The 16,171-nt window shown below is 43.5% G+C and overlaps 1 protein-coding gene across 1 annotated transcript in view; it reads left to right on the forward strand.

Annotated features, from left to right (window-relative positions):
* NSD3 (nuclear receptor binding SET domain protein 3) overlaps window positions 1-16,171 on the forward strand; it is a 338,825-nt gene that overhangs the window by 313,980 nt on the left and 8,674 nt on the right. The window contains 6 exon segments of the mRNA XM_030201931.1: window positions 94-206; window positions 2,022-2,291; window positions 3,170-3,286; window positions 9,208-9,349; window positions 13,460-13,566; window positions 14,302-14,506. Of these exon segments, the coding sequence (XP_030057791.1) occupies window positions 94-206; window positions 2,022-2,291; window positions 3,170-3,286; window positions 9,208-9,349; window positions 13,460-13,566; window positions 14,302-14,506 (954 nt within the window).

The raw sequence follows: 16,171 nt of genomic DNA on the forward strand, positions 1-16,171 counted from the left end.
TCAATCTCATTTGCCTTCTTGTCCCTCTCCACCCTTCCTTCTGTGATTTTGATTTTGTTTGTGTGAATTTGATTTTTTTTTTTTTTTATTCAGCACTTGATGAAGCTGCAAAGCGTTTCCAGGAGCTTAAAGCACAAAGAGAAAGCAAAGAAGCATTGGAGATTGAAAGGAATTCAAGGAAGCCCCCGCCATATAAACACATTAAAGTGAGTTCTATTTCTCCCAGTACCAAAACTGGCAAAATAACTGGGTAAATCTTAGAGTGGCTCTTTTCACCAGCCTACAAAAAGCTGCGAACTCAGCTTAAGAGGTAGGAGTTAAACATGACATGTCCTTTCCTTACACATTTGCTTTTGGTATTCCTAGTCCTGGCTGGCCTTGGAAACTGATGCTCAGAGGTTCAAGGTAGCGTGAAATTTTACCATGAACCTAGTACAGAAAAATTGCTACAGTATGCTTAGATTAATGAGCATGCAAAATAATGCTATCTTAAAATCATGGCAGTAATTGCTACTCAGTACTAACTTTCCAGTCAGTGCCTGAGTGGTGATTGGCTCAGGCATGGATAGGAAAGTTGACATTAAAAAAAGAAAAAAAAAGCATGCTGCAGCAATAGCCCCTTACTCCCAATCCAGTCCAGCACCTCTTCCCGCCACCACAAACGTCCCCTGGTGTCTGGCAGCACCCACTCAGACCTGACCCCCTCCTTACCCCAGCCTTTAAAAAAAAAGGGGGGGGGGGGAAATGCCCCAGTGGACTAATGGCTGCTTCTGTAATTTGTCCATCCATCACAAGTCCAATGCCCCCCCCCCCCCACCAGACTAGCCAGGCCCAACCCTCCCAGCCACCTTAGCCTGGTGGTCTAGTGAGGCCCAACCCTCACCCCAGATTCCCTTACCTTGAAGGAAGCAGGAACGATGCCCACTTGCTCCTGCTTTTCTGGGCTGCAATCTTCAAAATGGCGGTGCCTCAGCCAGCACAGTGCATCCTGGCCTGGCAGGGGGCCCCATTGACTGGGCTGGGCCTGGCAAAGAGGCCCCATTGTGGAGGCCTGGCTAGGGGACCCCATTGGGTGGGGTGGGCTGGGCCAGGTCAGGCAGCCACTGGACCACCAGACTATTTTGTGACTGAGAGGGAGGGGTGCAGGGGCCACCAGGCTATTTTGTGACTGGCAGGGTGGGTCTGGGAGACACCAGACCAGCAGGGCAGTTTATAAGGTTTTGGGGGGGGTGGAGCTGATGCTCAGAAAGGGAGGCCATTATACTACCAGCCTTTTTTATTAGGGAAAGCCCATCTGGGCAGGATGGTCAGGTTGGAGGAAGAGAAGGGGTGCCGCTAGATACCTCTTCTCTCAACCAACCTTTCTATCACTGCCCTGGACCTGGCAAAAAGTTTCTGTCACTAAACGCACCTGAAAAACCTTTTTTTTTGGGGGGGGGAGGCGGGGGGGTATAGCAGCAGGGTAATTAATAACCGCATTTAAATGCTGTCTGTGCTAATGGTTCCAGCGTCTGCACTGAAACCATTTGTGCATGCTGCCTTGTCTAACCTGCATGCAAACCCGGCATTAACTGCCTGTTAGCACTGGCAGTACTTTTGAGCATCAGCCCCTTGGTGAGAAATACCTCTTTAAACACCCATTAGCATTTCAGGTGACTGGACTAGAAGAAATTAGAACATAATCTTTCCAAAGCAAAAACTAAATAGCCATACAGTTTTAGTTTTAAGTCACATCAAGATGTTAAAGGTAACAAGACTGTTCAATAAAAAAAAGAGGATGAAAAAGTCAGATTAACACATTAATTCTGTAAGATACTCTCCCATATGTTTAGCTAAAGTACTTTCCCAAGCTTGGGAAAGTACTTTAGCTAAGCACATGGGAGAGTATCTTTGAGAATTAAAGGTAACAAGTCTCGCAGCATGAAGTTGATCCAGACTTTCTCTCTCCATGGATACCGAAAGACCCATAGATTTTATCTAAAACCCACATTTACGTTTGCTTTCTGTCTTTTCTGCCATAGACCAACAAGGTAGTTGGGAAAGTTCAGATCCAAGTGGCTGACCTGTCTGAGATCCCTCGGTGTAACTGCAAGCCCAGCGATGAGAACCCTTGTGGCCTAGACTCAGAATGTCTCAACAGAATGCTGCAGTATGAGTGTCACCCCCATGTTTGCCCTGCAGGGGAACGCTGCCAGAATCAGTGCTTTACCCAGCGCCTCTATCCGGAGACAGAAATGATCAAAACCGATAGGCGTGGCTGGGGCCTGAGGACATTGAGGAACATTAGGAAGGTACGGACACAGCCACCCTATAGTTCTTGCTGTATATCACAGAAAATGTTTCTTGTTCTTTACAAACATTGGCTTCTTCAGAATAAAAAGCGGGCTACCAGCAGACCTGGAATTTTTGTGTCGGCAATAAATATTCATAATTTTCATTTTATGATATTAGTTGATGGTTGATTTACATGGCTTTTGTTACTCCTTAGTTAAGCATTTCTTCAGGTGTTATCATAAGTGTTAAACTTTGTAGAACATGTAATCTTAAAATCAGAACAATATTGTGGCTATTACATTGGTTTACCCGTATATTTTCAGCCACACTTTTTTTGTGGATTCTAGACTACACACCATATAAAGCTAGTCTACATAACTAAGGGCCAGATTCAGTAAATGGCACCCAAATTTAGGCACCGTAAATATTCACACTAAACTTGAATTCTATAAAGGGTGCTCTATGTCAAATGCCCTTTATAGAATAGTGTTTAACGCTGATTCCTGTGCCCAACTTTGGGCGCGAAGACTTATGCCTGCTGAAACCTGGTTTAAATCCTGGCGAATTCTATAACACTGCACTTAAATTTTTTAGAATGCCCTGACCTGCCCATGACCACTTTGAGTGCACAGCATTATAGAAGAGCACATAGGCAGATGTATGTGTAAGTCCAAATTAGTGCCGATTAACAGCTCATTAACTAATTAGTTTACAAGCCCAAATTTGGGCAACCTATATAGAAACTGGAGGCAAATGGCCCTTTAATTCCTGTGAAGATATATAGTACTCTCTGCTCCCCTCTCAAGCTCCAGCTTTCAGTGGAATTTCCAGGATTTGAAAGTTGATCACAGCTGGAAAGTTCTGAATAGTTCTTTGTTCTTTTTTTCTTCTTCAGGGTGAATTTGTGAATGAGTATGTAGGGGAATTAATCGATGAGGAAGAATGCAGGTTGCGAATTAAACGAGCCCATGAGAACAACGTCACCAATTTCTACATGTTAACAGTAACCAAGGTACTTCACTTCACACCTCTTCCCTTGCTGTTTGAAGGTCTTTCTCTAGAAATTAGGACTAGTTCTGTAAATTCAGATTTCAGAATATCCACTGTAGTCGTAAAAAAGTTTTGAGTTATGCTTTTTTTTTTTAATAGGGGAGAGGTAATTACGTAAGAACATATGAATAGCTATACCGGGTCAGACCAATGGTCCATCTAGCCCAGAATCCTGTTGCCAAAAGTGGCTAATCCAGGTCACAAGTACCTGGCAGAAACCCAAATAGTAGCAACATTCCATGCTACCAATCCCAGGGCAAGTATTGGTTTCCCCATGTCTGTCTCAATAGCAGATTGTGGACTTTTCCTCCAGGAACTTGTTCAAACCTTTTTTTAAAACGAGAAACGCTAACTGCTGTTACTGCATCTTCCGGCAAAGAGTTCCAGAGCTTAACTGTTTGTTGAGTGAAAAAATATTTCCTCCTATTTGTTTTTAAAGTATTTCCATGTAACTCCATTAAGTATCCCCTAGTCTTTGTACTTTTTGAAAGAGTAAAAAATCGATTCACTTCTACTTGTTGTACACCACTTGGGCCTGATATTCAACCTGCAGTGCTGAGTGGTTTTTAAGCTACTGACAGCTGTGGGCTGAATTAAGCTTAGATATTACATTATAGTTATTATAGTTCTTATAGCCCTTTAACATCCATTATCAGGTTCTGTGCAGGTTACAAACAAGAAGGCATGGACAGTACCAAGGGAATACAATTACATCAGCATCAGATTGGAAACTACCAAGAAAATACAGTAGCATCAGCATTTACAAACAAGGCTTACTTAAACACTGATCATTTTTCAAAGAGATTTATCTTTAATTTAGCATAAGTAAATTCAGATGTCAGTTTCTGTATAATTCAACTTTTGAAATAAAACAGTTTTTACTGCCTTCCTAAAAATGCCATAATTGCTTAACATTCTTGTAGAGTGAGGCAACGAATTCCAGACCTTAACCCCTTGGTACAATATAGAAGATGAAAAAATTTTCTTTGATTTAATTTTGGTCAGTATCAGAAAACTTATCATCTGGTTTCGAAGTCAGTATATGTCACCCCCACATAATAGTTGAACCATTGACATCATATACACTGGAGCATAACCATATAAGATCTTGAATATAAGCATAGACATTTTAAATTATACCTGTGCTTCAACAGGTAACCAATGTAACTTAAAAAAAATGGTGTGATCCTATCATGCTTGTGAGATGAAAAGATTAATCTGGCAGCCATGTCAGGGCTCTGACATTAAGTATCCGGGTAGGTACAGTCACCTGGAAGTTGAGGCATCATCTGATATTCAGACTGGTGCCCAGTTAGCTCGGCAGATAAAGTTAGGACAACCTTTTTGCTGTCCTTACTTTACCCACTTACTTAATTGATTACCAGACTGAATATCACTGCTAACCAGTTACATGCCAGCTCTGTCCCAGGATCGCCCTGGAACTAACCAGATAGTACAATAGTGGCCAGAGAGGCAGTAATCAGTGGCACTGCCCACTTAAGTGCTGCTGAATGTTGCCAGATGGCCAGCTTAGTGGGGTTAAACTCTTTTTTTATTTACTGAGCACATGTGACAGAGCGATTCACACACAAGTATGTCAGCCTCTCTGATTTTGTCAGGGTTCAAACTGTTTCATGTCCCCAAAGAGGTCAGGTAGTGAGGCAACAACCTCTGTATTGTACTGACTCTTTATGAACCAGAAGAACAACAAGTGAGTGTCTTGAGCCTGTGACTCAGAAGGTAGCCAAAAAGAGAACAAGCTTTTTATTTATTTTTAAAATAAACTTTATGGGGTTGGGCTATGGAGGAGTGAGGAGGTAGCGAATCGCTGCTCCAGAGCACCCGCTATAACCAGCTCTCAGAATCAGCATTTTTTCTCCTGAAAGAAAAACTTTATATAGTATTTCATGGTTTGAGTACGATACGACCTTTGTGAAGTTAATTACCAGAGCGGATGGCCACCAAATCCTCACGGAAAGAGAGTCGGGAGAAGGGGTGACTGTCAGATTCCAAGATGGCAGACAAAAGCTTGCCGCCAAGGCCGAGCTCTCAGTGAGCAGCGGAGATAATAGCGGAGGTTAAAGCAGCGGTGGAGCAAATGGTGGAATCCAAATTCCAAAGGATCCTGGACAAATTGGATGGGATGGAGGAGAGGTACATGGCAATGGCAGTGGAACTTTAGGCGGTGCAACAGTTAGTAGGGACCATCGAAGACGCAGTGCAAAAGGTGATGGAGGGGCAGCCACAACTTTTAAAGCGCCTGTCAGCTCTGGAGGAGAAGTTAGAAGATTTAGAAAATCGTTCCCGCAGAAACAACTTAAGGCTGGTGGGCCTCCCGGAAACCCCCCCTAGAAAGAGACTTAAGGAAATTTCTGGAAGACTGGCTTTCCAAAGCAGTGGCGCTGCCAGATCTGGCGGGTAATTTTCGGGTGGAAAGGGCTCATCGCCTGGGACAGCGTAAAGCGGGAGGAGATTGCCCCAGAGTGGTCATCTTCGGGGTGCTTAATAATACCCATAAAATGCTGATACTACAAGCACTGCAGGGGGGCAAGCAGTTACAATACCAAAATACCCGCATTCTGTGCTTCCAGGATTACTCTGCTAAGGTGTCCTCAGCCCGGAAAGCTTTTGTGCCAGTGTGTTCAAAATTTGATTTGAAATTACACTTCAGCTTACTTTATCTAGCAAGACTGAAAGTAGTGGATCATGGCCAGGAGCTCTTTTTTGATCAGGTGGAAGAGGCAAGGGAATTCTTGGACAAGATGGCGGGCACGAGGTCCGAATAGGAATGAATGTTGGGAGCAACGAGAGCCAAACATGTGCGTGGTGACTTCATTGGTGGCCGAACCTCAGGTGGGCTTCACTCGGGGGAGAGTGATTGTGAAAAACATGAGAAGAATACTGGCAGCGTTGGAGACCATTGGTTCGGAGAGGACTCAGGCTTTACTAGTAAGTTTTGATGCAGAAAAAGCATTCGACAAGATGGAATGAGGGTTCATGTTTGGGGTATTGGAAGCGTATGGTATAGAGGGTTGGTTTGTTAAAGCGATGTGGACTTTGTACACAGACCCGAAGGCGCAGGTATGGGCTAATGGAATACTTTTGGAGTGGTTCCCAATTGGAAGAGGGACTCGGCAAGGCTGCCCTTTGTCGCCACTACTTTTTGTACTAACATTAGATCCTCTCGAGGGAGATTCAGCTTAATCCGGACATAAAAGGGGTGCAGATAGGGAGCTTCACCTTTTAGTCTGCAGCATTTGCAGATGATTTATTGTTGCTTATTACAGATCCACGGTCTTCATTGCCGAATCTCATGTAAAGCTTGGCAGAGTATTGAGATTTCTCCGGGTTTCAGCTGAACCTTACAAAATCGGAAGCATTGGTGAGCTCGGATGCTTTGAGACAGTCGTGGGGAGATGAGTTCCCCTTGAGGTGGGCTCGGGAGTCGTTCCGCTCTTTGGGAATACAGTTGTCAATGGATACCTCGCTTCTGTATGGAATTAATGTCTCAAAGTTGCTCAGAGAGACGAAGGAGCAGTTGTCACTCTGGTCCACTCTTCCATTGTCCTTCTTAGGTAGGCTGCATCTTTATAGAATGATTGTCTTCCCGAGGTGGCTGTATGTGTTACAAACATTGCCTATCTGGTTAGCACGACGAGATCTGAAGTCACTTTAGAGGATGATGGCAAAGTTCTGCTGGGGAGGCCAAAAATCAAAAATGAGGTGGCAGTATTTGACAGGAGCCCAAAAATCAGGAGGGTTGGGGTTTCCTGTTCTTTGGAAATATAACCAAGTTAGTTTGCTCTGGCATCTAAGAGACTGGTTGTTGGGTACCACAACCTATACAGATGCAGGGTTGGAACAGGCTTATTTTAGCCCATGGCATATGAACTCACTGCTTCACACCCCCAGGGGGAAATTGCCAGAGAGAATACATGGGAGTATCTTGCTTAGACCTTTATGGTCTTTATGGAGAGTGGTGCTCCCGTTGTGGGGACAGTGCCCTCTTAGCTATGTGTGGCTGCCCCTACAGGGGAACGTAGATTTTACGCCGGGTGGAGAGAGTAGGGTTTTTTAGTCATTGAAAGAGAAGGGTGTAACTCACCTAGAAAGTGTAGTTAAAGAAGATGGGTCCCTAATGCAATTTCAAGACTTTTTAGTTCAATGTGTACAGGGTCTATCCACAGTCTTTGCTTATCACCAACTGTCTCATTATGTGCGCTCTTTGCCGAGGGGCAGTTTGCTCCCACGGTTCAGACAGCAGCTGCGAGAACTTTTAGAAGGAGATGCTGCACGCCAAATATCGATTTCTTGGTTTCATGGTGAGTTATGCAAGAAAGCTCAAAAGAGGGATTTTCAAGTGGTTGCAGACCGGTGGAGTAGGGAAGTGGGCAGAGCAGGAATATTGTTTAGGAGGAATGTAGAGGGAGACCCAAGAGTTGTGGCTTCCTTACAGACTAGGGTTGTATCGCCAATGTTGCAAGGAGTATGAAGGATAAATTAGTTGATGAGATGGTGGGGGGACATTACAAGTCTAGGTAAGAGGGGTAGTACACAGATGGGGGAGAGAAAATTGATAAAACTTGAGGATGGAATTTTTTACTCAGTACTGTTTTATATGCTGTTCAATTATGTCAAATCATACAGAGCTTGTTAACTTTTATTAACTTTTACAAAAGCAAACATTAAAACATTGTCTTATACATGAGAATTAAAGCAAAGGGGTGTGATGACAGCTTGCAGAGACTGAAGTTATGTGGATCCTCCAGAGTCCATTTACTGTACACAGGCAAAATCAGTAATGTGAAGGTACAGTATGGACTGGAAAGTATGAAAATATCTTAGACATGCACGTGTAAAATAAAATATCCCTGAATATTCAATTCATATACAGTTATTGTAAGTGGTCACATCAAGCCATTTAAAGAACTTTAAACCAGCTACAGATATACCAGCTAACTGGCTATCTTTAAATATCGATTTAGCCGGTTAACTTTAAACCGGATGCTCAATGCCAGTCACCGGAAACGGCCCAGCATTGAATATCCGGGCTGACCGCCAACCACGGGAGTTAGCTGGGCTCCCTCCCGTGGTCTGAATATCGGCCCCAATATATTTTAGAAAGCTACCGCATATTGGTTTGTTCTTTCTGTCTTTCAAAGGGCATTTCCAAAGTTAACAGAGGATGGAATGATTGCATTTTGTAATTTTGTTTAGTGAATCTGGTGTAATTCCCAATCCCTTGCCCCTTGGGAAGGGAAAACACTTCAGCCTTAGAGAAATATCTCTTTGGCTGGAATAAGAGAGACAATCGGAGTTAGATAGATGCTTCAAATAAAATCTTTATTGGTATTTCTCTAAGTCAGTACAAAAGTGATTGGTCCGTCTGGAGCAGTTTTTATCATGCTTTGTGTTCATTGGCCATTCCCTTATCCGTAACACGTGAAACCCTCATGCAGCTTGCCTTTCTTACTGTGTGCAACCTGCATGAACATCCTTGCTCCTCCTCCCCTATACACCTAAAAATTTCTCCTTATTTGGTGGGGGTCCTCAGTCTCGCTCACCATCCAGTTTTATCAATATTTGTCTACCATATATCGGTCTTATAGTTCCTGTTTCTTATGAGTTTCTCCTTGTCACGTGATTTACAAGAAGTGCACAACAACACTTGCTATTTACTAGAAAACAAGAGTTATACACTCTATGCACTATCATCAGTAGGGAGAAATGAAACTTATTCTCATGACAGCTGATCTGACTGCTTGCAGGCCAAGCTTGCAGACCAAGCAGAGGAAGGAATATACACTGGGATTTAGGTTCTCATAACATGTCATAGGCCATCCTGTGTTGCATCTCACAGGAACTTATATTTCTTCCTTAAAGGATCGGATCATTGACGCAGGTCCAAAAGGAAATTATTCTCGTTTTATGAACCACAGCTGTAATCCTAATTGTGAAACGCAGAAGTGGACAGTGAATGGAGATATTCGAGTTGGGCTGTTTTCTGTCTGTGACATCCCCCAAGGTAAGCACCAACTCCAGGACTGTGGTCACTGTAAATGTTCAAAAGAGGTTGTCATCCTAGTGGATGCTTTACACTTGAATACTTCAGAAACAGAAACACATCTGAATGCCCTGCTGGCACATGTCTGACCCCTGACTAGGTAAGTGCTTCTCAAGGAGAGAGAGGGGACAGAACTTTGTTACTAATTTTCAGATGGAGAGACCAATTGACTTTGAGTATGTCTTCAATAGAGATGTGATTCCCTACTGGAGGCATATCCTGCAACATGCAGTCTGTTTTAATTACTTATAATAAGCAAATTTTACTAAATCTTCAGTAGAACTTGCAACCCAGGGTATGGATAGGATAGAGTCAGTCCCAGAGGTGGCTACTAAAATAGTGGTCTTCTCATAAAGTATATGGGGACAGACTTAAAGACCAAAATATGGAAGAAAGGCAGGGAAGGGGAGATACGAAAGAGACATTTAAATACCTCCCAAGTATAAATCCACAGGATGCGGGCCTCTTTAAATTAAAAGGAAGCTCTGGATTGGTTGCAGGATGTGCCTCCCGTTTTTTGGTTTTGGAGAAACAAATTACATGCTTTAACATTATGGGAGGCGTGGACCACACTTGTTTCCCATAGAAGACAGAAGACTTTTTTGTCTATTTGGAACTGTTATTTACAAACTATCTCACATAGGGCAAGAAGTGCAGCGCTGAATAAATGCGGAACACATCAAGACTTGTTCATCGCTTAATAATGTGCCTTGCTGGGGCCCTCTGCATAGGAAAAAAAAGGGGGGAGGAAGGGATTGGGGTGAGAGGGTAGGGAATTAATTTGTACATTTATGCTATATAAAGATGGCCTGGAGTCAAAAGAGCTCAGATAATGGGCCATCATTGCTGCCTTCTGAAGGGATAAAAGGGGGATATAGGTGGCAGCAGGTTGTTCCAAAATTGGGATCCTAAGTTCCTTTGTTGTTTCTGCATTAGGGTGTTATGTTCATTCTTTTATCATTGTTTATTTATTCACATGCACTTTAGAGTAGATTTTGCATTGTACTGTTGTTCAGCAGTTCACCATACTGTTCTTTTGATCCTGAATAAAAACCATTAAAACTTAAAAGGAAGCTCTGGAATGAAGGGTCATAGGATGAGGATAAAAGGGGTAGACTTGAGAGTAATCTAAAGAAATATTTTTTACTGAAAGGATAGTGGACATTTGGAGTAGCCTCCCAGAGGAAGTGGTGGAAAAAAGGATGTTCTCCGAGGACAAGCAGGCCTATAATTCTCACATGTGGGTAATGTGGGGTCTGCGTTGCCAGTCCGGAACTTCTAACAAGCTTTAACAGGTCTTTGAGCACTAGACTCTCTCTACTGCGTATGTGTGAGTGCTTTCCTGACCACCACAAGAGCTTAGGAGCAGCACTTCCATTTTTTCCATGGTGAGGAGAGGACGTGTTTGTTCCCATTCCACACAGCTGGTTGAACCTTCAGTCTTTTTTGTGCCTTCCTTTTTGGTTTTTTTTATTTACCTCTCTAAGGTTTTCTTCATTTTATTGCTTCCCTGTATTTTTCTCTCTTTTTTTTTGCCTCTTTTTAAAGTTTTCTTTATTTTACTGCACTTGCTAGGCTGCATTTAAGCCTTAGCTCTGGTCAGGTTTTTCCCTTTTTCTTTTCCTGGTGCTTTGCCCATTTTAGCACCATTGAGTCGTTTGATTTGGCCACAGCTGTTTTTCCTTTAATGTCATCAAAGGTTCCCAATGGCTTCAAGCACTGCACTCGGTGCAGTAGGACTATCACTGGCAAAGATACCAATTCTTGGTGTCTGCAGTGTTTGGGGCCTGATCACACCCCTGCAAAACTGTATTCTCTGCCAGAGAGGCTCAGAGAGAGAAAAGATTTTTGGAGCTAGTTCTGAAGCCTCGGCTTCCGTGTCTTCGGCATCAGGTGCATCAGTTGATATGGATGTGAGACCCTTGCACACTGGAAGTGACCGTGCATCGAGTTGGTTTCCATCTGCCTTGATGCTGGCCGCTATGCAGGCCCTCCAGGACCGATCGGCATTGGACCCGATCCCGAGGCAGTGTGAGGACCCAACGTCATCCTCTTCAGCACCATTTCCAATTGGCTGGCAGATTGCAGTTTCTTTCACTTATGTCCAGACTGGGCTGACCCTTCAGGGTCATGTCAGGGCTTACAATGTCAGAGCCAAGGCGGTGGTAGCCCACTTGAGGTCAGCCTCCATTGTAAAAATTTGCAGAGCTGCAACGTGGTCTTCAGTCCACACATTCACATCTCAGTGCTGCTTTGAGCAGGATACCCGATGCAACAGTTGGTTTGGACAAACAATTCTGCAGAGTTTGTTTAGAGTCTAGACACCAACTCCACCCTCCTAGGCCTGTTTTGTTCTGTTCCAGGCCGCACTCTCACTCAGATTGTATATAGTTTCAGGTTAATTACTGTTGACCACTGGTCGTTGTTTTTGGTGAACCTGGTACCTAGGGACTCCCATAAGTGGGAATTATATGCCTGCTTGTCCTTGGAAAAAGAAAAGATATTTATTTACCTGTAGCAGATATTCTCCGAAGACAGCAGGCCTTATATTCTGACATACCCTCCTACTTCCCCTTGGAGTTGTCTACTTTTTTCTTATGCTTTATATTGTACTGCTGGTCCCACGCTCTCGCAGCGGGCGGGAAGGCACTCACTCATACACAGTGGAGCACGTCTCGCACTCAAAGACCTGTTTCAAGCTCTGGACCAGCAGCACGGACCCCGTGTTACCCTCGTGAGAATATAAGGCCTGCTGTCCTTGGAGCATACCTGCTACAGGTAAGTATCTTCGCTGTATCTGATATCAAGAAAGTGTGGGACAAATCCAAAAGATCTATGAGAGAGAGGAAGAGATTCTAGATCTTAGTAATTGGGGTGGATGAGCAAATTGAATAAGCCGTAGGGCAGTGTTCTTCACTGCAAGATTGGGGGTCAGTGGCAGTCCCCATCAACCTTAAATGTGGCCCTCTAAGTCTTCTCCCCCCTCCAGAGCCTTACTATTGACACTACATCCATATCAGTTGTTCCCGTTTTCTACCTGCACCATTCAGCTCTCTGTAAGTTTCAGCCACTTGTTTGCTTAAACTCCTGAGATAAGTGTTCAAAGATTGGGCACTGAGCAGCTTCAGCTTGCTGAGAATCATTTGGTGCCAGAAGAACACAGAACAGCTGTTCCAGAGGTGGCACTGCTAAAAAAAAAAAAATCTATGGAGTACATATTAGGAGGATTAAAAAACTTGGGGGAGAGCCAGCTTGAAAGAGTTGGAAGTGGAGACAGAATGATAAAGACTCATTGATGGCGATGGGATTGGGATAGGGTTTGAAATTAGCTGGACTGGAGTTGGAGGACAGTGTGTTGGGAAAAGAGCTGGGAAACAGGGATACAGAATGTGTGGGGGAAATGAGTGCAGGGAAAGAAAATGTGTGTGGGGTAAACTTTATTCTAGTTACACAAATTATTTTGAAAGCACCTGAGCAGCCAAGGCGACTGTATCAGAGAGGGAAGTCCTCGGGACAGCTGTCTCATTGAAGGAGGACTCCCCTTCCCCACCCCTTGTGCCCAGTGTGCTGTCTGCTTTGTCCAACAACAAATCTTGGCTCTCAATTAATTTTTCTTTGCCAGCATGACCCCTGCCAGAAAAGTAAGGAAGATCAATGTCAGGATCTTTATTGTTGTCATTTTTCTGTGTTTCAGTATTTTAATGTTTAACAACAGAAATCATCTGTTTTATTTTCTTAGCAAGAATTATAAAATAATTTCTGTGTCGTATGTTTATTATAGTACTGGTGTGCTTTGGGCAGGTTAGACCAGGGGTTCTCAACCCAGGATACACCTGGCCGGTCAGGTTTTCAGGATACCCACAATGAATATGCATGAGATAAATATATGCACTGTCTCTATTGTATGCAAATTTCTCATGCATATTCATTGTGGGTATCCTGAAAACCTGATTGGCTAGGTGTGCCCTGAGGACTGGGTTAAGAACCTCAGGGTTAGAACATGCTCTGTTATCTGACTGAACTGCAGTTGTGTTCTATAGGTCTAAAGTGAAAAATATTTTATTTTTAAAGGGACAGAGTTAACATTTAATTACAATCTGGATTGCTTGGGGAATGGGAGGACCGAGTGCCATTGTGGAGCTGAAAATTGCAGTGGATTTTTAGGAGTCCGGCCCAAGGTCAGTAGTAAGAATCTTCTTAATAAAATAGCACATGATTCACCATTCCTTTAAAACAGATGCACAAACAGAAAACATAAAATGTCATTAGAAAAAATTAGTGAAGAGACCAAGAACACAGTCAAATAGGGAAGGTCGTCTAGAAACAGACATTTTAATAATATGAAAACTGTAGCTATAAATTTTAGCTTTCTGTGCCTGTGAAATACCCTTCCCAGACCTAAATAAAGTAAGGCCTAATATTCGTCTGTTCCATGCCTGTATATCTGATTGGCCATCTTTGTGGGTTATTAGCCTGATGGCTGAGCAGCAAGGTGCTGGGTTCAATTCTCAAATGTATAAAACTTTGTCATAATGGCAGAGGTTTGAGAGTTCTGCAGTGCTCTTTTCACAGACTTGAGGAGCATGGAGACCAGCCATCAAACAACAGCATAATGTGTTGGCCAGACTCAGGACTGTACGCTCACTGGGGTCTAAAGGGAGCCACAGTCTGTATCTCTGACCAAAGGACTGTCTCTGCAGTGAGTGGACTACAAAAAGAGGGTGGATAAGTGAAAGCAACCCCACAATAAAAAGAATAGCGTTAAATTCCCTGTCCTTCAAATCCTGACCAACTTTCTACCTGTCTCAGGGTTTACTCTCCTGTATTCCTAGAAGACCTAGCTCATGGTAAAGGGGACATTGATTCAGAATATTTATTCTTAATGAGGCTTTCTGTTGACTTTCTGCTACTAGACAGCATGTGCGACAGCCACTGAAGAGAAGGCAAAGAACGCTCGATTGAGACAGAAAAAACGAAAAGTAAAGACTGAGCAGAAACAGGTGCATGAGGACTTCTGCTTTCGGTGTGGAGATGGAGGGGAGTTGGTCATGTGTGACAAGAAGGACTGTCCAAAAGCATACCACCTGCTATGCCTTAACTTGACTCAACCACCCTATGGTAAGACCAGATACTGGAGCTCTCCCATGAAATAGCACCCTTCCCCAGATGCCCTTCTTTAAGCATAATGGTGTGTAGCGTCCAGCACACGAATGTTTGGCAACTGCACTGGATGCATGATTGTGCCACTGGTGATTTTATGAAGATGGAGCATTTGTTGACCCCTGACGAAGGCATAAGTTTTGAAACTTGGCCAAGTCAGGTTGATGCTTAATAAATCTGTTTGTGGTGAACCTTGAGCCTGCTCCTTCTCTGGACTACCTCTTTTTAACATTGCTGCCTACTTTCTTAACTTTAAGCCTACTTTCCTTCCGTTGTATCATAATAGAGTAAAACTCCCAGTTCAAAGTGAAGGAATGTCTATAATTAAGGATTCTACTTTTAGGTGTTTGTACATTTAGGTTATTATTTCCATGTAATTAGGGATTTTTTAAAGGTACAAAAATTGGTGTTTATGTATGGGTTTTATGGCACAGATACCTTTCCAGACCAAATCAAATACATACGTACCTTAGGAGATACGAGCACAGAAAGGCCACAGAATCAGAGTAAGGATCAAGGGCAGTCAGGGGGAAGGAAAAATGGTGGGTAAACACATCTAGCTGTGTCGTGTCAGTATACCTTATCTTGCCATGTGCGAGCATCTCCGGTCCGTAGTTCGCTTGCTGGACTCTGCAACAGCACCTGAATGATTGCCCTCCATGACTGCTGTGTACGTCCGCTGCCACAGTACCCTGCCACAGCACTTAAATGATTGCTCTTCAATTACAATGCATTAGCACCACCTGAAAGTTATATTATGCATACATACACATAGAAACACCAAAGTCTACTGGCACTCACTTGCATCCACACACACATATCATCAGAGAAATAGCATCAAGGTGATAAGATCCAACTATCAGGCACCAAAAAAGTGTCAAAACTGCAATAACAATTAAAACATATCAGCTTCTGTCTACACATATTCACAAGCATCTGCACATACATATCAGCTGGCAGTTATTATCTAGGCAATAGGATACAAGTATCGGTGCTAAAGATATACTCACACCTATAAGAAATACAGGTATGCACACATTCTCACATACTTCCGCACGCCTATATCATCATAAAGTTATTACTTAGGAACTATATAGTACATACCCACGCACACCTATAGAGAAAATAATATGGGTCCACCTAAACATTCACAGGCATCGACATTCAAATAGCAGCAGAGAGTAAGCAATAAGATTCTCAAAGGGAAAAAATAGCAAAGGCAATTGAAATACAATAAGAAAGCCATCCTAAGTGTGGGTAGGAATCATCAGGGCCAGTCCTAGGGTCTCTGGCGCCCCCCTGCAGACTGAGTTGGCGCCCGCATGCACCCCCACCAGCATCTCCGTTCTGTCTTCTCCCACCCTGCCCCTGTCCAGCGATTTTCCGCCCCCATCCCCCGCCATACCGCGCCGCCCTTGGTGCTTTAAATCTTTAATTTACCTCCGTTCCAGCAGCTGCGTCATTTGAAAGCCCTGCCCTCCCTTCATGAGTTTGTTCCGAAGTCCCGCCCTTGAGGAAATGACATCAGAAGGCGGGACTGCGGAATGAACTCATGAAGGGAGGGAAGGCTAGAAACGGGGCAGGGCTTTCAAATGACGCCGCTGCTGGAACGGAGGTAAATTA

This window comes from Microcaecilia unicolor, chromosome 4 (genome assembly GCF_901765095.1).
Source record: "Microcaecilia unicolor chromosome 4, aMicUni1.1, whole genome shotgun sequence".
In the NCBI taxonomy this organism is placed as follows: domain Eukaryota; kingdom Metazoa; phylum Chordata; class Amphibia; order Gymnophiona; family Siphonopidae; genus Microcaecilia; species Microcaecilia unicolor.